Below are 24,537 nucleotides of genomic sequence, written 5' to 3' on the forward strand. Positions count from 1 at the left end.
GTAAAAACAAACAAAATTTAGTTGAGCTTATCCATAAATCATGATCGGTATTGTTAATCTGCACAATCTGAATTCAATGACAATACAAACAAACTGAAATAATAATAATCCTGTCAGCGTTAACTTTATATGACAGACACGGCATCCCCACTGGCACACTCAGAAAAGGAGCTTGCCATGTGCACATGTTGCACCCTGCGGTGGAAGGTTTGACCCTTCATTTACCAGAGCAGGAGGAGGACACAATAGGCATTCTGCCCACAGGAGTACAGTGGGTTTTAAATGCCCCACGGTTCCTTGGGATACTGTTGCATGGTTCCGCCCAGTGATTCCTCAGGCGCCCACGGGTTTCAGCTGTTAAGTGAGACCTGTCCTGTAATCGGTGCCAACTCTCCTGTAACACTGTGGCGTGTGAAATAGTCCCTGGCTTTGGAGCGAAGAAGTGCCACAGTAATGACTGAAAGAATCACCATTTGTGATGGCACATAATAGGAGAAAACAGTGGGTAAAACCAATTTTTTTTTTTTAAAACATAGGCTATATAGTTCATTATATATATATTGACACCGCTATATCCGTAGTGAACACAAACACACGCACTCATGCACGCACAAAAAAACACACACAAACCCACACGCGCACACACGCACGCACGCACACAAAAATGCCCGCAAAAACAGACACGCACGCAATCGCATGTGCCTGCATGAGCTCACTCCTGCCAGAACAAAAACGAGCTAAAAGTTCATTTTCAGGCCATGCAGTGACTTCACTGACAAGGCGTGCCGTGCTTGCCAGCTCACACAATGCGCTGGAGGACGACACTCCCGAGGAGGGTGACATTGATTTGGCGAGACTGCAGACTACAATGCACAGGACCGATGCAGACAGGTTTTAAATGACACACCGCCTCGGGCAATTGACAAGATGATAACTGTGGCACGTCAGAGGTCGCTTTTTTAAGGTTGTATTGGATTACATGCTACTTTGTTTACATACAAGATTTATTCCAGTACGGTACACAGATGAAACTGGATCCTGACTCCGAGAGAAAAATAACAACTTGAATAATATGTTCATTACCCGTGTTTGTTTACGTACGGTTTAAAAACAGCGTATACATGTCTGAGGATGCCAATATAGTATTAATATAACATAAAGACACTTATTTTTCCTGTCAGTTACAAGTTATGTTCGGAATAACGTCTTGCAGGCATTTAATTTTTTCATTGAACCTTTTCACGTTCACTCCGGTTAAAGCCGATTTCATATTTGGAGGAACAGCCCTCAAAGTTACAGTCTCTGTAGCAAGACTAAGTAGATATCTGGAAGCTATGTGAATCCATTAAAAGAAAAAAAGCACTCCAGATGAACAAAGACATTTCACTTAGTTCTGACTTCCTCTCAGTATTCACAGTGTTGCTCAGTTCTATTTATGGACCCACTGTCGTTGCAGGCATTCCTGTAAAGTAAATCACTTTCTCTCTCTCTCTCTGTCTCTCTCTCTCTCTCACTCTCTCAGCTGTCACCAAGCTTTGAGAAGATTTTTAAAACAAAATCCCTTTCAATATCTCCTAACCAGAGCCAAACAGTCCACGTGCACGAAGCTCGGTTTGATGTTGTGAAAGGGTCATAATTACCGCGGAATGAGATAAAATGTCAGAATTGGATGCCGTACAGGCTCGGTAGATGCGGCTGCCAGCGCTTCGTCGTTTCTCTTCTCATTTGCAATCATTTAATTTGCTTTTCCATGCACAGTGAAACAACTCACCTGTCCCAAATGGCCACTAAAGTGACAAGCCTCACCATACTATACCACTACATTTACACATTGTTTCTCTATATACAAAACCACAGTTAGACTAGCTGCTTGTTACAGTTTTCCTTAATGCACTGGAGGATTCTGTCTGTGATAAACCTATTTTGTTGCTACAGTGTCTGCAGACTCCACAAAAGGAATCAGAAAAAGAAAAAGAAAGGCTAGTTCAATACAGTGTTTAAAGATGAAGGCTTACGTGAATGGCTTATCCATTTTAAGATTACGCAGATCGGATTGCTTTTTGCTTTTGATTGAACAGTGATAAGCTAATGAGAAAGTTTGCGAGACTGGTCCATGTCAAAGAGGAAAAATAAAATGGAAAGACAGATGAAAGGGAGGAATAACAAAGGTTCTGGGCGTACATGGGCTTGCTTCAGACCTATACTACACTTTCAGCCTTTAACCTTCAGCCCATTCTAAATCTGTTCATATCTATACGGAAAAAGCCTCAGGGTGAACTTGCTGTGAGAGTTTCCCCCTGTGGGCTACTGTCCAGTAAACCAATGGTGAAAAAAAATGTGAAACAATCATTTTTTCCATGGTGATTGGGGTGAAAATGAATGCCATTTGGGCGTGACTGTCAATGTTTTGAGTTTAAATCTGTTGGCCAAGTCACCTGCACCAGTGGAAACAATTTAAACGTATATAGCCTATAAGGTATGTACGCATGTACGTATGTATATGTCCATCAGAACTGAATCTGTTAAATGGCTTTGTTTTTTACAAGTGCATAAGTTTTTATAGATATTTTATTTTGATCAGAAATGAACTAAAATGGCTGGCTAAATTAAGCAAATAAGTTTGGGATCAAACTGGAAATGTTCATTTGTTGGCCGAGGAAGCACAACGTCGCAGAAGGACTTCTCAATACAGTCATATAAAAAAATATAAAAAATGTATTCATCCATCTTAATGGCCATAAATACAATTTATGTTACGTTAAGCCTAATACTGTGCAATTATGAACCTTCAGCCATTAGGCCCGTGTACGGATGAGCTGTAAAGATGTTATCAGAAAGAGGAATGTCTTCTTCAGTCAAAGGCTGCTGAGCAAGCATGTGGAGCAGAAAATGTGGTGGGGAATTCTTGGGAGGGTAATGTAGAGGTCTGGACAGATTGGATGTATGCTGTTGTACCAATGAAAACAGGAGAGGAAGAAGAAAAGGAAAAACAGGAGGCTTTCAGTTTAAAAGTGGCACTGTTACTTGGGTAACAGTGTATTACAATGGTTAGGGAACTGAACTTGTAACCTACAGTTTGCGGGTTGAAACTTCAGGAAGGACACTGCTCCAGTATATGTCCAGCTGTATAAATTAATACTATACAAACATGCAAGAGCTGCGTAAGTCTGGACGAGAGTGTCTGCTAAGTGCAATGTAATGTAATACTCCACAGCAGCTAATAAAGCAATGATTTGTTTCCAGGGGCTATACATGTGAGCATATTAATTTTATAGCATTTATTCACAATTAAAAACATAAAAATCATATTTAGTAATAGTCTTTATATTGTGACAATATTTATTTCTTTCTTGGTTTTCAAGCAGCGCAAGGTCTTCTCACCCAAGGACCCCTGTAGTTATACTGATGTAGGAAGCCATGCCGCAGTTTCCTTCAGCACATGTTGCATGGCAATAGGAAATGGTTCTAATACAAGATTAAATGTCATGTTTTCAAGAATAACTTGCTAATATGCACACATAATCCTCTGGAGGCACTGCAAAAATAGCTTTGGAGTTACGTAAAGTGAATTTTTTATAGTTTAAGACACTAACGGCTGAAAGCCCTAATACTCATCATTGTAAAGCCAGCAGCCAGGTCTTCAGCAACCTCTGATAAGTAGCTGAAATATCCTTCGTTCAACACAAGAACTGCCCAAGCCAATAAAAACATACACTAAAACTGAAATAATATAACAAAAACTCCAGAAAGTTAACTATCCCGTTAAATCAGATAACACAGAACCTCCAGCATTCGAGTTTCTTTGCTCTACCTGAAGAGTGACAAGCACTGAGCAACTAAAGGTCATCATGCGCCTTCATGGGTGAATGAGATCCTGCACAGTGAAGCATTTTGTTATTAGCATCATAATGAATACTATTCCCAATATCACCCAGCTCTGTACATGGGAAAGTTCTTGCACTTCAATAAAAGTGTACCTGGCAGCTCACTTAGTTCAAGTATTTTCTGAGAAGTTATACGCTGCTTATATGATCAAAGCGTGATGAGTCAATATGTGCTGTCACTGGGCTTATTAGTATATCTGTAAAAAATATAGACTTGCTAACGACAGCCTATATTTACACAGAGCCAGAGACATCATTTGCAATGGAAAATGGGATCAACAATGATTGAAGATTTAGGCACCACCATAGCCCCCACAGAATAGGGGTGTCCATGTCCATGCAAACAGAGCACAGGTAAAACACATCAGAAATACGCAGACTGACCTTGGGGCAATAACTGCGTCTCAGTTCCTTTGTTCTGGAAACCCATCTGCTTTGCAGAGTAATTACTTTAAGAGCGGACCTCAGTTACTTAATTGTTTTATCGCTCTTGGCTGCAGAGCTCAGGTACTTCACTGTGCAGCCAAGCGTACGTCCATTTCCAAGGTAGTCACCGAGGAGAGATCGGAGCAATGAGCCAATCAGCAGCTGGCTGACCTCAGATCAGCAACGGAGCAGCCCGCAGCAGGCCAGTGCACATGCTCAGTATTGAGCAGAGGGCTACTGCAGGGAGAAGCAAGGCCCCTTGTGGAGAGTAAGCATCCATCCACAGACACCAGAGCACGTATTCAATCAGCTTCGACATTCACTCGCATAAAGTGTTACTTTTGCCCCCTCGCAAACTAGCTTAGGACACGTATTGATCGACTCCAGGCCAATGCTCGTCTAGAAAGGTGCACAAGGCGGAGAGAACAATTAAATGAGCAACGAGAAAGCCAAACTCGGTAGCAGGCAGACGTACTCTCACAGGAATGCAGATGAATCCTTACCAGGGCTAAAGAGCCAAAATGGCGGCCTTATGGGAAGCACTCACCCAGTCCGATTTGGGCAGGTCCTGGAAGTCAGGGGAGAAGCAGGAGGATGCCTTGCTGAAGCCGTTGTTGTCAGAGGGAGTCTTGGGTGGCTGGGCGTGCTGCCTGTAGGTGGCACTCTTGGGAGTCCAGCAGAAGAGGTTGATGGATTCATGAACACAGCCTTCGATGTCAATCTCTGAAAAACGTGAAAGAACCTGAATTCATGAATATGAAAAATAAAGCTGAAAGACACATACATTACTGAGGTATGTAAATAAAAACACCCTTAATACTGAAATATATTTAAAACAAAGAAAGAGTTAATAAATGGTTTTGCACTTCTTTCTCACCAGTATCATAAGACAGAGGAGTTTAAGCAAACAGCAATTTTGTGAGAATGTGCATCTATGCCAAACTTTAGAGTACTTTCTTCTACCAGTTAGATCCATTTGACCTTCCATCTTGTTTCCATTCATTACTTTTAAGGATAGCTACTTGGATTAGCACCAGTAACTTCACTTGGCTCTGAAAAACAGTCTTTCCTGACAAAAAGTTCCATTCACGCTCTCACCCAACAAAAAGGATTTTGAAAGTGGCTTTCGCCTTGTGTCACGGCACTTTCCTGTACGATGCACCGTAAACCAGGGATTAGAAAGGGATTCGTGGGATTAGGGGAGGACTTTACAATTTAGTGATTCTCCTGCCCTTTTCCAGTCACTTACCAAAATATCAGAAGGGACGCTTGTCGTGACCAGTGCAGACTACACTGAAACCGAACATCAGAGATTTTTATTTTTTGTTTTTTTATGGGTAAGTCAGATTCCTGCTGGTCAGAGAAATATAGATAGAATTCCAGGGCCATTCCATGGAAACAGCGGTGGTCTGGGATTCTGCTACAGGCTGGGAGGGTAATTCTCCAGGGCCATGGAGCCATTACAATGCAGCTCGCTTCTCCTCCCGACAGCACTGCACCCAGGACTGATAACCATTTAAGCGGCCAGCTGAAAACCCTGGGCCGAGCACTTCTCTTAAAAGCAATCGTTTCTCGAACCGGGATTAGCTCCGCTGATTGCCTGGGGTTCGAGCGCCTTTTGTGCCAGACCGGGCCTCGTTAACGCAATCAAACTCCGGGAACAACTGGTGCTGAGCGTGCATAAGCGCTCATTAAATTTCAGCATTAAATTACGTGTGGTGGAGACTGCGGGGGGAAGAAAAAATAATTACAAAGAATAACGGAGAGAAAATTGCCAAAGCCTTGTCCAATCCGTCATCGCCAATGAAATGAACACCTTTAGAGACCCTGAATCAGCCTCTTAATAAATGCAATCCTACTAATAACTTTGTTGATGTTCTAATCAAATCAAAGGCACTGCATTTACTGTAATGCTACATTAGCGTACCTTTTCATAATCCCAACAAGAAAAAGTTCAGAACACTAGTTACAAAAAGCCCCACTGTTATAATCACCAAAACAAAGCAATAATGCTAAACTCCAAACTTATGAGCTCAATGTACAGAGGGAGCATGTGACTTACAGTAAAACTCCTGTGCAATGCTGCGATTGGTTACATGCGACGCTCTATGAAGTCTTTAAACTGTGCGGGCACAGGGCAGCTAACGTTTGACGTGACGGGGGAGGGAACGCAAATGCGCCTCCTGCCCGCTCCATTTCGGCCCTCATTATTCAGCGGAGCCGAGCGGACCCGCGGGGGCCAAAAACGGACATCTTTAACGCGCGATTCCGAGCACGGAGCAGTCCCTCTCCCCCGCTTTTCCGTAATAGCCCTGTCAATGAAAATGAACGTCAGGAGAGATATTCGGTGCATCCAGACCTATGAGTGTCTGCTTCATTTAAGGCCCACTAGCCTGTGTCTTCATCTAAACCGTTACCTTTTCCCCACATCTTAAGAACAGCCAACGGAGTGAAATTCAAGCTTTGTAATGCACTACAACATAAAACCATTTAGCACGCACATTTATCAGTTTTAAGTATCAGTTAAAATAAGGTGGCTTGATGGGAAAAGACAAGGAAAGAGTGGAGAGAAATTGTATTCAAACAAAGATTGATGTAGTTGGCAATAATTAACACATGGAATCAACAACGCACATCAAATGAAATTAGAACCTACAGAGAGCTCCAACAACCCACCTGTTAAGCCCCAGCAACGCGCTACAGGGGAATAACCACAACAGCAAATGTGCTCACAACTGGGGGCTCTTAGTAACCGACTTGTTAGCGCACGCAATATTAAATGAATATTTCAGGATTCATTAGAAAGATTTCAGATGTCGCCCTTGAAAATGCGCCAAGCAGAATCGGGTCTAGTCTAGGCATGGATCCAAAGCTCTTCCATTTATTGTGCGCACATGTGTGGGGTGTAGGTGGAGGAGCGAAGTAGACAGTGTGTGTGTGTGTGTGCGTGCATACGTGTGTTGGGGGAGTCTTGTCTAGTCTCTTGTGCCGAGTTTGAGCTTTTTAAAGACGTGCACACGGATATCGTGTAGCTACAAGTGGACAAAGCAGGAGGAATTAAACAAAGGAACCCCGGCCACAGAAATGGGGGGGTCCATCAATCTTCCTCTCCTGACAGGCGGCGGCGGTTCCTCTGAGGGGAGAAGCAGGTGTGCGCTACAAATCACCTGACTCTCGACCCCTCCCGAACTCACCTGGCCCAGTTCCCGCTGATCCCGGGCCAGCACCTGGCGTGCCCGACGAAAGTCCTGAACCTGCCCAACCTGGGCCGCGCCATGCCGAAAATGCCAACCGCTGCACCTGGCAACGGGGCGCCCGCGTTAACTGGCCCTGCGGGCGGTTCGGGAAAAGGGCTACGTTTAAGGACCGTCGTGAGGCCCCGTGTTTTTATGGCGGCCGCCATTTCGTTTTTATTATACAGTTCAGCGTTTGTTTTACTGTCATTTTCGCCCGATGCCTATTTAGTAACGTTACGACTCTTTTGTCCCTGTGTTGTTGTTTTTAGCTGCTTTTGTGCGTTGAATTTACCGCTTCATGCCATATCAGCCTCGTGCATTTCTCTGAGCGAGAGAGCGCACCAAATACACAAGATAAGCTCTGCGCCGGCTAGCAGGTGTTGCGGAAGGAGAGGGGAAAATATAATGTAACGTTCCATAAAAATGATTGAATGCAAACCTCTTTGTTGCCATTGGCTCTCCACCAATGAGAATCTGAGAGGCGTTTTAGTATTTTTTTTTTTGTGCTACTGTTAGGAACCCAGAGTGGGAGAAGCCGGATGTCCAGCGGAGGCCTGCTTTTTGCGGAATGGAAAGCAGGTGGGTCATCCTTCTCTTTAAGTGGAGCGGTGCCCAAATCCGCACGCTTCCCAAACAACCCCCCCGGGTCCCCCGGAGGTGCCCACAGAACCGGCGCGCGGGGGTCTGAGTCCAGCGACCGAGTGAGTCATCAGGGCCAAGCGAGCGGGGCGGGGCTAGCGGTCTTGCGGCAGAGAGCGACGGCAGCTGCTCTCTTCATTTATGGCAGACCTGCTGGGCGAGGCCCCCGGCTAAAGCGATATGCTCCCTCCTCCTCCTCCTCCTCCTCCTCCTCATCCACCTTCTCTATACAGCACTTGGTCACAAAGGTTGCAAAACGTCCGTGTACTGTGTGTGTGTGTGCGAGGCGTTTGCCCTGTTCTTGCATTCGGAAAGCTGCTGAAAGAAGCACAGGACCTGGAGAGACCTATAATCCTACACAGAAAAGGCGCCGTTTGAGAGAAACTCCAGGTAACAGCACAGTAAGGCACCTACATTCTTACAGACCCAGTGCAATCATGATTGACTGACTGACTTACTGATGATTTGTCAATAGTTATATTATGCATAAAGAGCCAAAGAAAACAAATGCATTGATATTAAACCTATAGTATTAATTTAAGGCTTCAAATGTATTTTTTTTTTCTTGAAAATGCCAGTTGTTATATTGTCACTGCAGGAGGGTCTCTGCATTGGTCTCTTGGAGACAATGTAGCGCTGTGATTTACATTTAAACCAATCAGCAGCGTGCCTGTTCTGTGATTTGCCAATCGGAAATGAACAGCGCCTGAACAGACAGGCAGACTCATACCTCCAGCTCCAAAGCTTGAAAATGTCACATTTTACCTGAAAATTTAATTGCATCATTTTAATTTTTATACATTTGGTAAGAGTAAGTGTGCTTCTTTATCCTGTGGCATCGTGAACGCTAAAAAAAGTGATTGCGCAGGGTATTTAAATGGGAAGCCAGGAGAGTACTGCTGTACCACTGACGATTACTGCTTTTAAGGGCAGATTTTATGAGGAGACTGTACAGGCACGAACATCTAAGAGAACCCACGGCAGCTGACGCCAGACATATTACATCCCGAGCATAGCAGGCTAACAACGCTCCAAGGTGAACTCTGCAGCAATCATTAAACGCTGACAGAATAATCATTCCAATCATAATAATTAGAAATGCAGCAACTGCCAATCTTTTAATCCACGTGCTTTTAATCAGTTTCCATCGGCTAATGAAGTGGTTGACGCTATGAGTGGGGGAAGCCTGTCAAATAAATCATTGCGGTGATTCCCCCTCTCTGTGTGACCGGCCCTCTCTCGAATGCTTACCAGCCCTTTCTCAGAGGCTAGCAACCGAACAGCAGTGTAACGGATCGAGAAGTGAGAAGTTCAATACGCAGCCCTGTGCAATATCTGCTGCAAAATGAGTTGACAATACAGACCGACAACTATGAGCGGGAGGGAGAGAAAAAATGATTACCTATAAGCAGCGATCTCGCCCACTCAAAATTGCAATAAATCACAGGTTGAAGTAAGGACATTGATATATTGTGCTATAAATCAAAGCAAAAGCAGAGATTAAAGCTTGTCAGTCTGTGGCACCTTTTCCCAGTATGGTCTACACAAGACATACACACACACACACACCTAACTGTAAAATCTTAAAGAATTCATTCCAAACGCGCTGCCGAAGTATCATAGCTAAACGCTCCAAGCGTTTTCTTTCTATCCTCAAATGCCATGGCAACCAGAGCTTCCCCTCTTGTTTTGGAAAGTAATCCTGCCTTTGTATCTCTGTGTACACAGAATTAGAGGCACGCACCGCTCTGAATGTGCTCGGTAATGCTGCCGCATTTGCTTCAATCATCGTTCATCACTTTTAACTGGCACCGACTCGAAACGGCAGAAGCCCCCTCGGGGTCGACGTTCTCCACCGAGCATGCTGGGAGGACTTGTGCCAAACACGTTCTCCTGGGTAACTGGTTACCTACACCCGTCCGCCCCGCAACGGCTTAACCGTGGCGACGGTCGCTATAGGCGAGCAAAAAAAAAAGGACTGAGGACCCACAGCGGATGTCGCGTCACACTTCAGACTACTGCTCTACATCTCTCCTTCCCGCATCATTTACCACACAAATTGCCCAGGCAGCGGGCTCTGACTGACGTTTCTCCACAAGATTCCGAAGTCCTTATTTACCCCTGTTAAGGCGGGAGCATTAGGGAATATTCTCCAATAGCAGCATTGCACTTTGTCACTTGGAGCAAATACCGCTACGTCCAAATTCCTCATCACAATACCATGGCTGAGAGGTACTTCAGGTGCTAATCTGGATGAACCAATAAAAATAAGGACCATTTTCGATTTTTTTTTTAAATCGGCAATGTTTTGGGAAAACGGAGAGAGAAGGTAAATTGGTTCACTCAAGAACACGGTTTAATCATCTGGGAAAGTGGCTGGTTGGAAAGGAAAACATACAGACATTGCAGGGCTGCAGGAACAAATATGAACAGCTTTGGGTTCAATACAAAACCCAGAAGAAGGAACACAAACATCCACTACAGCCTGAATGGGTCTGTGTGCATGGACACAATAGAGTAGTCAAACAGTGAATGCTTAGACTACATTACATTATAATTGATTTGCTTATCTAGATTTGATGTGTTATTTATGCAGATGACCATCAGCCCAAGACCAAGAGTTGCTCCAAATACTTTTGGTCATATAGTGTACATTTCTACAGCTGTTTCACTCATATATGCTCAGGAACCACTGCAGTGCCACGGACCGAGATCAGAACTTGCAACCTCTGCACTATGGGCCCGGTTCCCCAACCACTACACTATGCCATCGCCCCTACTCATAGCCCGACAGACAACACAGAGAATGTGTTCAAAATGTTTTCATTGGTTTTATCTGGTCTACTCAAAGATGGTTTGCGCATGTTCTTCACTCCAATGTTGCGTGAAACACCTGCTTACCGCGAAAAGCGTACTGTACACCGAATGAGACCCATTGACCTTTACACTGAATATTCTCTGGGGACTATTAACCATCTGGCCTGGGCACAGATGGCATTCCCGCTCGTCTCGCCAGTGTAAGCCGAGCCGGAGAGGAGACGCCGCTGAGGTCACGCGAGTGGGCGGGGCAGGCGGGCGGGGCACTCTCACCCGGCAGGTCGGAGAAGAGCAGGATGCACTCGTTGAAGCCGTTGGCCAGCAGGCGGTCCCTCAGCTGCTGCAGGATGGCCACGCCTATGCAGAAGGGGAAGGAGGAGTTCCCCAGCACGAGCGTGTCCCACAGGTGGAAGATCTTGTGCAGAGGGAACACGTCTGGAGAGGGACGAGAGGGAGAGAGAGTGGACAGACTTCACACCACATAGCGCACAGACTCACTGGGTTATCTACAACATAGAGACATCCTCGCAAGGAATTGTCACAATCTGATCAGACACTAACTTGTTTATCAGTAGCTTGGATAAGGGGCAGGGGAAAAAGCCAAATTACTTCACTCTGAACACTTCTTGAAAAAGATGTTTTTGCACAACGGAAAAAGAAGCGCTTGTTCTTGTTATTTGGGGGTGTGTCAACCTTTCTTCATACTTCTGTATTAGTCATTTGGCGATCAAAATGTGAATTTCCATTCTGTCCCTCAACATGCATGTGGAATAAATGCTCATTCCCCACTACGCCCTCAAACACAAAGGCTGCTGTCAACCATCAGTTTAGACGAAACCCTTACTTTTAAACAACCCACTAAGCTTCCCTTCCGACTGGCTGTCATGCTTAGAACAGTGGCGGGTGGGCCGCTCCGCGCGAGTGTGGGAATGCGTGGGCGGGTGACAAGACCGCGCAGAGAGACCCCTCAGAGCGGCGCATTAGCGGACGGCTGGGACTCCGGCAAGGGCCGTAGGGAGAGACAGTGGGGGGGTGAGGTCGAGACTTCAGCCGCTCGCATTCCCCACTCTGGGGACCGGGGTGAAGGCTTCCGGAACTTTCATTAATGCAGAGAATCAAACGCGGGTGGTAGGAAAAAGGGCAATCAAATTTACAGATGAGCAGCCTGGCAGAAACTATTCTCAGCGATGGCTAAAAAGTCCTGAGGTATTTCATGGCAGAGTGGATATCAGCCATCCAGCAGTGCCCAGGCATCCTAGGCATCCATCAAAAACACTGACAGCTGCAAAAATGGAACATATTAAGGTGTTTATTTGGCTCCTTAGCCCTGTCATCTTGGGGTTGTGGTGTTAACTGAACTTACTGTTCTATGGCACCAGAAAAGTTTAACAAAAACAGCTACAAGCCTATCAGGACTCCACTTGTATTGGTAATCCTCAATAAAAGCCCATTTTTACTCACTTGAAGTTCAACACACGAACGCACACACACACAACACACACACACACTTTCCAGCAACAAAAAATTGAAATGTAGCCAAAGCAACTAGTGAAATTAAAACTTGTTGCCGGTGTTTGCTTTGACGTGAGGGAAAAACAAGTGGAAAATTGCCCTGTGGGCATGTTACCAGGGCAACCTACACAAACGGAGGTCCCAGCCTGTTAGGAATGGGATGAATAGTTAATTTCGCAAAAACCAGAGACCATGCCCTGTAATCTAAAAAACAAAATGGCTAATTCACATAGGGATAAATTACAGATGAGAGTAAGTATACAGTTGAAAGCAATTATGTATCATTTAAAAATGTAGTTATCCCTGAATAGATACATTTCAAAAGAAGATTTATGTCATTTTTTGAGCAAACAATGAGAACAAATGAGGCAAATGAAGTTGCATGAATGGATGCTTTTTTGTGACAGTGATTTATCTAGCTTGTAAGAATTTCAATAAACTCTGCAACCATTGATTGAGACTGTACAGTGTTTTAACTTCTCCATGAAGCTAACTGATTCTTGTGTGATTTACCAATTTAGATGCCAGAATAACTGTGCACTCCTGCACTCTAAAATGACTGAAGGTAAAACTGCAATTATCTAAATGAAACTGAATTGCATTTAATGCCTTGACCGAAAAGAAACAGCTACTAAAAATGACAATATGCATGTTCCAGTGTGATGAGTTGATTTTATGTCTGTAGGGCAAGATCAATGGACAGTTCATTTAATTTAGGCTGTACTAGAATATAACAATTTTACAAATAAGAAGCAATTTCAGGGAACGCTCCTTAAAGAGGCCTTATTTATATTATTAAATTATTGAAATTCCAATTGTTTTTGAATGTGACAAACATTTTTTTAAAGGTTTGGCTGGTTTAACAGTCCTCGGGACTAGATCCATTGCTGGGATTCAATCAACATTTTTCCTTAAAGGCATACAATGCAGGATTTTACCTGGAAAACGTTATGAAATAACCATGCATATCTATGATGCACTGGCAATCTCTGTCTTTATGTGCTTTTGCTGAATCTGTGCACCTTTACCTGCATTTGTTGCTCCAAGAAGTGTTTGGGATGCTTCTGGATGTGGCATTCTTTTCTGTGTGGGGAAGGGTGGGTGTGGCTACACCCACCCTTAAGCCTGTGGTTTAAGATCAAACTTCAGCAGAGTGTTTGTTGCTAGCTAGCTAGTGAAGAAGCCCAGATACAGCAAAGCAAAAAGACAAGCCAACAGAGCTCCCTGAAGAACTAGTTAACCTTGGAATTGCTTTTCCTTGGCGGCGTGAGCTGAAGTTCGCCATGGGGATGAAAAGTGACATGGAGTTTGCTTGCTTTATGTTGCACTGTTGTTCGGTTGCTGATTTCACTGTAGTAATATACTAACTCTACTTAACTAGCTAGCGACGTTCGATGGGGTACTCGGGATGAGTGGTCGAGATTGGAGACTTCTTTGATTGTTAACACAGGACCACAGCAAGGCTAAAAAATCCAACATAGTACGCCTTTAACTTTGATAACATTTAAACGCAAAAATGTATTGTCTTAGAAATCAGTTTGACAAGCGAATCACTAAAGCTAACTCGTCAAACAGAGTTGAAAAAGGACTTGCTTGTGTTTACTTGTAAGTCAATGTTAAGGACAAATGCTCAATTTGCTTAAATATGCTTAATAAGTCTACAGTCCTGACTCAAAAGGTTTGTAATGGCCAACGACACTGTTAACAGCCAATAAGGTGCGCTTTCTTTGTCTAGCATCAGCACACCGGCAGTGACAGGGCTCCAGTCGTAAACATGTAGATGCTGATGGGAAAGCGTCTTTTTGGCTGTTTTAGCTCAGACCATTACACACACAAGTGCAGCGGTGGCCAAAGGCTGTTGCTGCTGCTGCTGTTGTGCCCATTTAGTTTATGCAGTGCTGTCTTCCTCTTTTCCTTCTTTGTGCAAGTTTCCAACAGGAAAAGGGGGGCTAAGCTAAAAAAATCTCTAGAAGAATCCGGTAGGGAGTCTTATGAAGTGTGAAGCTGCATGATTCCCAGTTTTTACAGAATCTTAAGATGTGTGCACATCAAGGACTAAAAACCCATGACTTATGACAGATTTTTTTTTAAATGTGAGTGTTCGACTTTAGTTGTCTAGAAGTCTTCTAATGTATGGGAGGCCTAACAATTAAGGACCAAACAAAGAGCTTTTCAGAACTAGGGTGCAAGTCTGCAATCCATGGGTGTCCAATCTTATCTGGAAGAGCAGATGTGGGTGCAGAGTTTTGTTAGAAGCCCAGCATAAAAAAGCTTAATTCAACTAATAAAGTTCTTGAGTGAGGTTTCCGTAGTGCTCGTCTAAAACAAGGCTGCACACAGGCCTGCCCTCCCTGGATAAGACTGGAGCCTCCTGTGGAAAACTGAATGATTAATTGAGACAATTAAAGTACTGTGATGTGTTTATTGCTTAAAAAGTGGCTTCAGAGAGTTTTATATTGACCTTTTGGTGTTGGAGGACAGAAGTTCAGGTAATAAAAAAAGAAGCCAGAAAAATCTCACGGCTCTACTCATAAGTGAAAAAAGAACACTACAGGACTACAGGACACAGAACTTCACCCACAAACACAAATAACTCCCTACTCCCCACCTTTTAATTATAGTCAATTTACAGAGCTATCCTATTCTTACTGATGTAATGAACCCGGACTTACGTGTAAACATGGTGAGGAACCACGGAATGGCGTATAGCTGTAGATAAAAGGGAAAAAAGTCAAATTATACAACAGCATAAAGCAACAAAAATAAACAAACCGAGTCATAGGCTTTGGTTCCCACACAACCGAGGCACTGTGTACATTCCTCTTTCTCCACTTGAAACTTTATTCACACTGAAGTATGTTAAGAGTGCCCAACACAAGTGCTGGAAAGGGTGGCCCTGGAAGCAGATTTTTTATTAACAGCGTTCCACTGTGCCGACAGATAAAGACTTGAGGATTACTGGGGTTAGCTGTCAAGAGTTGCAACACAGATGAGAAAGAGCTCCACAGTGATAGCTCCACCGTACGCTGTGAGAGCTTGTTATGACAGCCAGTTAGCCGCATTACGGTTATATTCAGGGCAAACCATTGTAAGAGGACGTTGAAATAAAAAAACAAAATGCACCATCCTCTACACAAACACCTGCTCCAATGCCTCTGAGTCTCACTGAGCAGTCTTGTTCAGTACTTGATTGACAAGTGGAAATGTCGAGCCGGGCTGAGACAGCTCCAGAGGTGTGCCTCATCCATGGTTCAAGGGTGTGGTGCATGCCACTCAAACTCATTCGCAGTCTCAGTGCTCATAATCTACATGGGGCTCGTTCTTCCGACCTTGAACTTAAGGTGGACAAAGCTAAATAAACGTACAATACATTTTCAAAAAAAGAAGAACAATAAATCCTCCAAAATTGATTTTTGAAAATGTCGGCACTAATGGCACCACAACGTCTACTGAATTCAAGATGCAGTTCTTTAAATACTGTAGTCACACAGTGCAAAGTTCATTCAAGAATGAATTGTAAGAACTGGACCAATAACTGTACAAATAAAGCATTTATTGTTAAGGAGTACGTGGGTATGTGCAATGTCCTCGCAACAACAAAGTCTAGCCTTTGTTTGCTTCAAGCTAGCAGCAGTATGTTAATATTTACTGTAACTAGTGTAGTTGGTAATTTAAGTTGGTAACTTCATACATTGATTAATCTATGCTTTGCCCATGGATTATGTTCTTAAAAATTGATTATTCTTTAAGTTATAAGGTAAACAACAACTTAAATAACATCAGTTGTTTTTTTGTGTTTTACTCTATGAAATATTGTATTATTTCTATTTGTCCTCACACATCAGAAACTTCAATAAGTACACGGAAAACCAATGCTAAAAAAGAACCAGATGGGGGAAAAATCTGTTTATATTCCTTGTAGTGGCACTGCAAGTGAGAAGCGAACATGCTATTTTGGTAAAGTAATACTTGCATAATTTTACGATGTTCTCTGACATTTCAGGATTATTTATAGTTTGGGAAGTCTAGTTCCTGGAAATACTTCAAACGTGAAGCGGCAGCGCTGAGCTATGCTCAAACATTATCCTCACGAGGCTGCCAAAACAAGTTTCTCTATCAACAAAAAGCAAAATGGCAAGCTGTTGTACACTGCGCTGCCATCAAAAACATCATGATAACACCATTTGCGAAATGGCACCAATTTAACAACCTCTAAATACACAGCCGGCAGGGTCTCCTTTCTTTAGAACAATAAACCAGTAATTTAAAGAAAGGATGGCCATAAATGCAGTGCAGTTCTCTACATTACTAAACATCACCTTCTGCACTGGTGATGAGAGATCTGAGAGTTCTACCAATACCCGAAACGGAAGACCCCTAAAATGGCCACTGTTCTGCAAACAGAAGCGCCTGAATGAGCAGTTAACTAAATCTGAAAGAAACCTCAAACAAAAAAAATTTTCTCTGTACTTTGAAGAAGAAAATTAAAACATTCTGACTTCTGAGAATGCACTGCAGTCTCATCTCTATAGAGCTCTAAGCACGCAGAAAATTCCCTGAGTCAGAAGTCCTCTCTAGTCTTTCTCCTTTTTCTTAAGTACAAATTTATTACAAAAGTACCTCCCAGCACCATTCTAAGAACCAGAGGCAAACCAGCCGAGGCCGCAAAGTGGCACATATTTGCTTAACCTGAGCCGTCTTTAACCTTGTCTTAATATGGGCAAGGGAGAGAGAAGCACAGACGCTGAGGGATTTCCAGCCACGTCTGTCATTAAGAGCACCTGATAAATCATAAAAGGCTCCGCAGGAAATCGCACAGGGCTCAGCCTGAGGACCGTACGCTCCGAAAAAGCGAGGACTGCCCGGAACGTGACTCAACCAGGCTTTTTTTGCCCCCCTCTCTTTTCTTTCGTTCTGGTACACAGCCAAACTTCTGCCCCATTGTCCTTCGCTCTCGTGCCCGTCCACTCACGGCCGGCCGAGAGGAGGGAAAGGACCCCTCTCCTCTCGAGGGGCCCCCCGCTGAGTACTCACGTCTGGTATGAATCCAATCTCATTGAGGTGATTGCTGAGCTCGGGGTCGTGGAAGGCTATCATCTGAGAGAACACAGTCAGGTACTCTGGAGAAGAGACGGAGGCAGAAGGAGAGGGTAAGAGAGAGAATTTTTTTCATCACCAACACTAACTTTCTATCACTAGCACACGTTATTTATTCATGCTTGCAGGTAAAATAAAAAGGGAATCAGTGAGTGTGCTCACACAAGTATATTTTCCGAAGCAACCTCTAAGGTTGAGGCTGCATGACAGAGGCCAGCAATGGACAAGATGTAAGTTTCATCGTGCGAACACTCAAGGACAGATATGTGTTGCATGGGAGCCAGAACATGTTTTTGTCCGTACACGCGTGCGGAGGCACCCTTGCACGCACGGGTGTCTGTCTCCCGGTCTACCAGCCAAAGCCGAAATTAGCTTCTGATGGATCGTCGCGGGGTTGGCAATTTCATTTTCGACGCGCTCAAATGGGAAGTCATAAACAGTGGGCTCCAACGAGACGCGCTCAAATGAATTTCCCTTTTCATAAACAACAACGAAACGAGAACAATAATCAGCGCAATGTGAGGCAGCTCGCCGATGTGCTTACCGCCCTGGGTAAGCAGGTTCTGCGCTATCAGTACGAACAGCTCAAAGGACGTACTGGCCTGTCAGACGGATCAGAATCCTGCCCCTTCTGTTGGCCATTTTTCGTGTTCAAAGGATGCGCTCATTAAGGACTGATTTGTGGCTGGGAGGGGGGGGTTGGCAAACAGATGCATTTGCTGACATCGCCATTCCCTCTCAGATGCATGGATTAACACCCGTGCCGGGCTGGTGGGCTCACCTTGAATGACGTGAGAGTTGTCCTTCAGGAAGAAGTTGTACAAGTATTTAGGAATGAAGGCAGACATGCAGGCGTAGGCCAAAGCTGAGGGAGGGAGGGAAGGAGGGATGACTCAGAGAAAGAACAGAAACGGAACAGAAACACACCCAAGTATACGCTCATCTATGCTAACACCCTGACATTTCCATCACGTTCCCACTGGACTGCCCTTCCAGCTCGTGAAATATGGAATTATGGGAAAAAAGACATTACCTACATAACCTAACTACTGTACTTAGAAACCGTTCTCTTACCTTCGTTGTTGAAATTCAAATACAGGAACGGTGCACAAAGGGAGTCGAGACCTGAAATGAAAAAGTGATCACATTCATATGTATTCATCCAAAATGAGAGATAAGAAAATAACACAAATTTTGAAGATGATATATTTTGAACATAAGACAGGCACTCAAGTTCCCTCCACTAAGGAACATAACATTTGAAGAATGGGCCACGACTGCCGCCTAGTGGTTACACGTCTGTAACATTTACAAACAGCAAAACAGCATCTCTTACGGAAAAGGGAACATTCAACAATTTACTGCAAATATGTGGTCTTTTCAGAAAATAAAATGATAAATATACATCACTGCAGTTTTAAAAAATATGTAGCAACATCTGAAAGCAGCAGGAATTTGCAGATTTGCCCATATATTATGAAGTGCTGCAGTATTAAAATACATTTTATTTGTGGTATATTACATTTTTATAAGGGATTTTAATTTGAGCTTTGCATTTATACAGAAAGTAGTGAACCAGCGGAGAAGGACACAGACCCTGCCAGTAGACCAGGTCGGGGTGGGACACCACCCAGGCCTTCAGCACCCGCCTGAATTTGACGTGACCTTGTGGGGAGGACAGGAGCTCGTCGTACTGGTGACAGCGGGGGATGTCCACCTCAATCTGGGCAGAAACACCGTGTGTCGGCCATTTTAGAGAAGCAGATAAAACTACCCAAAAACCATTCAAAACTGTGTGCACTCGCCCATAAGACACACAGAAACGATCAAAGTAAAATTCGGTACCTGTCTGTCAGTAGGGATCGGCGTGTCCTTATCTATGGCATCATATTTAGCCTGAATGTCTCCCTGAAACGGCATAAAGGGCACATTTCCGTTAATGTCTTCCACTTTATTTCCTCCATTTAGAATGATGAACGCCCGCCAGTCCCCTCGTGCTTTGCTTCCCCACCTCCACTCCCAGCAAGGCTGCCCAGGTCAGGCCTCGGAGCAGCGGGGGGATATCCACTCTGGCCTCCCTCCAAACCTGGTTCTTTTTGAATGGGTACGCCTACAGAGGGAACACAGCACAAAGGCCTCTGTCAGACTCGGTACAGTCGGACAACTCCGCCCACGCACAGCTGAGGATGAAATGAACCGGAACGGCAGGGCAAACGTCCGCGCAAGTTGAGATGTATTGGAAGAGGACGAGGGCCCGCGTTTAAAGCAAAAAAAACATGCAAACCCTGACAGATCAACAAATCAATGTGGAAGGAGGGAAAGGACAAAATCTTTCATGAAAAAAATGCGTCTGCTGAGCTCGATAATCTCAAGGATATCGCTTCACGTCTCACTCCTCACCTTCATATCGAGAATTTACAGAAGAAGAAAGAAGAGCTTTGTTTTATTTGCTGCAAAGCTAGGACAAAATAAGCAACCTTATCTTCCAACTGTTACCACTATTGACCAGACAGCATCAGGAGGTGTATTTGTGTAGCGCTAGACCCTGAGTGGGAAAGTCTTTTTCTTCCCCTAATAAGTATAGCCCTGCCCAAATTGTTGCATTTACAGGGAGGGGGGAGCGTGTACCTGCAGGAGCCGGTCAAAAAGGACGATTCGGAGGAGCTGGTACTCCGTGTCCCTCTCTCTGATGATGAGGGGTAGGGTGACGGCCGCAGACAGCTCGTTGCTGCTGATGGAGTGAGGTAGGCTGGATTGCCTGTTGAAGACGGTAACAATCACACCAGCACTGGAGGGAGCTCGTTTTACACCGAAATGAAGCGCACTCCCCTTGGCGCAAACACACAGAAGCGCGCTGATCATAATAATTCAGTAACTACATTCAATAACAGAACTCCTACTCAGTGTTTTTCCAGGCAGAACGAGGATAAAGGCTCGAACCTCTGTTCCCATTACTGAATTGGCGCTATGTTACGAAATCAAAATGAGAAAATGCATTCGTACTCGTCCTCCAGCAGTGGGAAATACACTTCACCGGCGACATCCTTCAGCCTCTGGAACAAAGAAAGGATTTAATCAAGTGGTTATCCCGAAAGTGTTTTTCTTCCTTTCACATTCACCGGCTTAAACAGTGTAAAATAAGACGACTATAAAGTTAGACAAGTGGGTGGCCTGAGCCATCATGTATTTCATAGCACGGTAATGTCATTTCTGAAGGGCTTTTAAAATAAAAGTACAATATCAATTCCGGGCACAGTCGCAGCGACCGCTGGCTTTCATACAGACCCCGCTCTGTACGGTTTAAACGGAGAACGGTTCAGGCGTCAGAGCGCTAACCGCGAACCACGCTCCACACAAAGCCCACTCACGTTTTTGAGCTGACACAGGGACAGGGTCACGGTGGTGTCGTCCAGGAGGAAGCTCCTGTCCCTGCCCTGCCCGAATGACTCCCCGTCCTCCAGGAGAAAGCTGCGGGAGAAAGAGAGGACGCCTTTTAACGTTTGCAGCTGTAGTGGTGAAGACCTGCAGGGGCTTTTAGACAGGATTGACACCTGTAATGTCAGGCCTCTGCAATTGCCATCCAACCACCTGCACTATTGAATGGCTACAATTAGCACTGACCGCCAGTGATGATCAGCAATGTGTTAAAATAAGAGAAATAGCCATAAATGTTTCTTTCACATGGCCTGTCAAAGGTATATAAACCACACAAGGTACATGTCATTTGTGTTTAATTTGCACATCCACTTGTCCATAACCCCAGAGGGATTAAAAACACAAAATAAGCAATTATGTACTCAGCCACTCCTAACAGGCAGAGAGTGAAAGGAGAGTGTAATACCGAGTATGCAAGTATAGTAGGTGTATTAATTTTAGAGAGAGAATGTAGATGATAAATGCAATTCATTTGGGCTGTGTACATTCCACATAGATTTGGATTTAAACTGGATTGGGTAAATGTGGATTACTTGGGTAGAGTGCAGACAGGGGGCTTGGACTGGATGATCCCCTTATTGGTAAGCTCTTTCTCCAGGTCTCCCCCAGCCAGACACCACAGGTAATACACCTCATCAATAGACCTCTCGGCCAGGTAGTCGTCACCATCGTCTGGACAAGGAAATCGACAGTGGGTACAGTTAAACCACGGAACAAAGGCACCTCATCTCACACAGATGTGCAACTCCAACAGTTCATGTTACATGACCGTGACCTCACATTAAAAAATGCAATGGTGACCATGCCTGAGAAAAGTACAATCATGAATTATCTTATCAGCAAAACATTTATAAGCATATGAATCCCAGGGATAGGATGTGGTTGGACATATCACTAAGGTTCACATGGCTGTTCTATAAATGTTTGAACCAAACGATCTAATATAACCATCATTGAAAGTGTATGACAGAATAAGTTTCAACATAATCAAAAACCCAGAATGTAGTCAAAAATTTATATGAGATGTAAAGTTGAGGGCAAAACGTTTTGCTCCCCAACAGGAGTACTTTCCCAGAGTGGGAGACCCCATGTGGTGGGCAGACCTTTGCAGAGCTCGCTGATGTCATCGGGCAGCTCCAGGTGAGCGCAGCGCAGGGAGGAGGAGAACAACCCCACGGGCTTGACGAAGGGCGTGTAGAGGCGGGCCACGCCCTCCAACACGGGGTCCCTCAGCAGCTCCGCCGGGGTGGGCCTGCAAAACGCAGAACGCAGAACTCTCAGCGCGGCACGCCGTCTCAGTCACACTCATGGGGCTCGCTTACTTTATCTGTCCTCGTTTCCTCAGGCCTTGACTGACCCGGAGATCAACCGCCATATGGTCATTGAGGGAGCCAGGAGTGAGGAGCTAGGAGGCTCCCAAAGGATGCTCGAGCAAGGAAACAAGAGTGCATCCTTTGTGGAATTTTTTTTTTGAATGCATGATGCATAAATGATTGACCTGCGGATCCACCTCTCCCTCCCATCTATAATTGACGTGGCTTCAAAATAACGCTTGAAAGAGCAAGGACGTTCCATTTTCCTAATACATATTTCCTAAATTCCTCTGTCCCCGCATCGTTTCCTTACAGTACGTCCTTTCTTTGCATCCTCTATTGGATGGAGCTAAGGAAAGGATGCAATGAGGTAAAAATAAGGGACTGGAATGAGCCCGTGGTCTTTCGCAGTCGCAGTCACAGTCTTTACTGCCCACAATACCAAATACATATTCAGTCAGTACAGTACAGCAAGAGATATTAATGTCTCTCAATAGTTTTCCAGGTTATGTAGCAGGAGGGACTCCTTGGACGTTCCATGACAAGACAATAGGAGATTATGCAATATGACAAGCCTAGGTGGACTGAACAGCCTGTTGTTGACACCATACAAACCCATACTGGCTGCACATGCACTAAATACACATGGTGATACATAATGTTTTAATCGATTCTGGCATTGGCATTCCCTGTATTAATCACATATTCCATTTGTCACCTGACAAAAGTATATATGTTTCTTGGACAAAGAAGCTAATTTCTAGAGGGAGCAGTCACTGGGACAGCCACTGGAAGACAAAGGGGAAAAAAGATAGGCAAGCTACCTTTTTGATGGACTAAACGTCAGACATTTCCTTAATAAAGCCAAAACGTTTTCAGGCAGCTCCTGTAAAACACAAAGAGCAAAAATTCAGTCGTGTGAATATTCAAAAGCAGTGTTTATTCCTTTTGAAAGCTAGGGGGATATATCAAAACAAAGAACAATAACTTTTTATTCAGTAATTCCTGAGGCTCGGCTACAAAATTTTTGAAAATATCAGTCGCACAGAAATTATACAAAAAACCCACCTTGACCCTCTCTAAACATCCGTGTTCCTCCGCAAGAACTGTAATGATGTCATCCATGCACCCTGGAACCCACAAACAAGCATGAGTGATTGCCGGCAACACTCAAAAACGGTGTATTACAGCACTTTCCTGATTATTATAAGGGATCCTGATTTCATGGCGCCAAAACCTCAGTGCCGTAAAACCGCCCTCAGTTAATACAAAAACTGCAGAACCGTAAGAATTATGGGAAGGAATAGAGATCGTCATTTCATGTCTCGCACAGACTCTCCGAGTGCCCCCGAGATAATTCTCTCAAACTGTGCCGCGAAGGAGCCACTAAACGGACTATTTATAGTTCACTGTGTTTACTGCGGCGCAGGTTAGGAAATGAAAAAACGTCACTCTCTGCACCGCACTGTACAGAGTATTTTGAAGTGCTATTTTCCCTGCAAAAAGAAAAAAAAAAATATATTCCATTACACAAAGAGAAAGGAACTTACCCAGAGTCAGAATAAATTTCAGTCTTTCACTGATATCAATGCTTTGAAGTAGGTGCCTCCCCTACAAAACAACAATTGGAAAATATATTAAAAGAAAAGGAGCACAGTGTGTGTTTGTGTGCATTAAATATGGATGTGAGGAAAAAAATAAAAAGGCAAATCAGCGGCTAATTTTGGAATAAAGGGCTGATGGCAACCCTTTCCACACACATTTTAAAAAACAAAGCAACAACCAAATTTGTGAAATTCAAATCCAAGCTTCAAACAAGTTGCATCCATAGCCTTCCACAGTTTTTGAATTAATACGCTGTTCATTTGTTGCCTGAGGCTTTGCCTGATGGCATGCTAAGGAAGGAGTTAACAAACATTATATTTTGGGCTGGCGGAGCAATTTCAGGACACCTACCACACAAAGCTCCAACAGCAGAAGCCCCAGGGACCACACATCTGTTTTGGGCCCTGAGGGCAGGGGGGCCTCCCTGTGGGAGGGGTCACTGGGGTGGAAGGATCCCTGGGCAATGACCTCTGGGGCCAGATAGGATGGGTACCTGGAAATAAATCAGAAGGATAAAATCCAACCAGCTGCTTACAGTAAAGCCATTCAATACTGCTACACAGACATCCAATG

At 44.2% G+C, this 24,537-nt stretch overlaps 1 protein-coding gene across 2 annotated transcripts in view; it reads right to left on the reverse strand.

The window, feature by feature from the left end:
• Nucleotides 1-24,537, reverse strand: part of tbck (TBC1 domain containing kinase) — a 53,079-nt gene that overhangs the window by 24,001 nt on the left and 4,541 nt on the right. For both annotated transcript variants that reach the window (XM_064335176.1, XM_064335177.1), the window contains exons 6-23: nt 24,316-24,457; nt 23,910-23,970; nt 23,428-23,489; nt 23,184-23,245; nt 22,150-22,298; nt 21,580-21,718; nt 20,980-21,079; nt 20,615-20,664; nt 20,240-20,369; nt 19,623-19,721; nt 19,457-19,519; nt 19,208-19,334; nt 18,686-18,736; nt 18,393-18,476; nt 17,549-17,634; nt 15,187-15,223; nt 11,276-11,437; nt 4,858-5,033 (exon numbers count right to left, since the gene is read on the reverse strand). In XM_064335176.1, coding sequence (XP_064191246.1) covers nt 4,858-5,033; nt 11,276-11,437; nt 15,187-15,223; nt 17,549-17,634; nt 18,393-18,476; nt 18,686-18,736; nt 19,208-19,334; nt 19,457-19,519; nt 19,623-19,721; nt 20,240-20,369; nt 20,615-20,664; nt 20,980-21,079; nt 21,580-21,718; nt 22,150-22,298; nt 23,184-23,245; nt 23,428-23,489; nt 23,910-23,970; nt 24,316-24,457 — 1,780 coding nt within the window. The remainder of the gene's footprint in view (nt 1-4,857; nt 5,034-11,275; nt 11,438-15,186; nt 15,224-17,548; nt 17,635-18,392; nt 18,477-18,685; nt 18,737-19,207; nt 19,335-19,456; nt 19,520-19,622; nt 19,722-20,239; nt 20,370-20,614; nt 20,665-20,979; nt 21,080-21,579; nt 21,719-22,149; nt 22,299-23,183; nt 23,246-23,427; nt 23,490-23,909; nt 23,971-24,315; nt 24,458-24,537) is intronic.

Source organism: Anguilla rostrata, chromosome 5, assembly GCF_018555375.3.
Source record: "Anguilla rostrata isolate EN2019 chromosome 5, ASM1855537v3, whole genome shotgun sequence".
NCBI classification, from domain to species: Eukaryota; Metazoa; Chordata; class Actinopteri; order Anguilliformes; family Anguillidae; genus Anguilla; species Anguilla rostrata.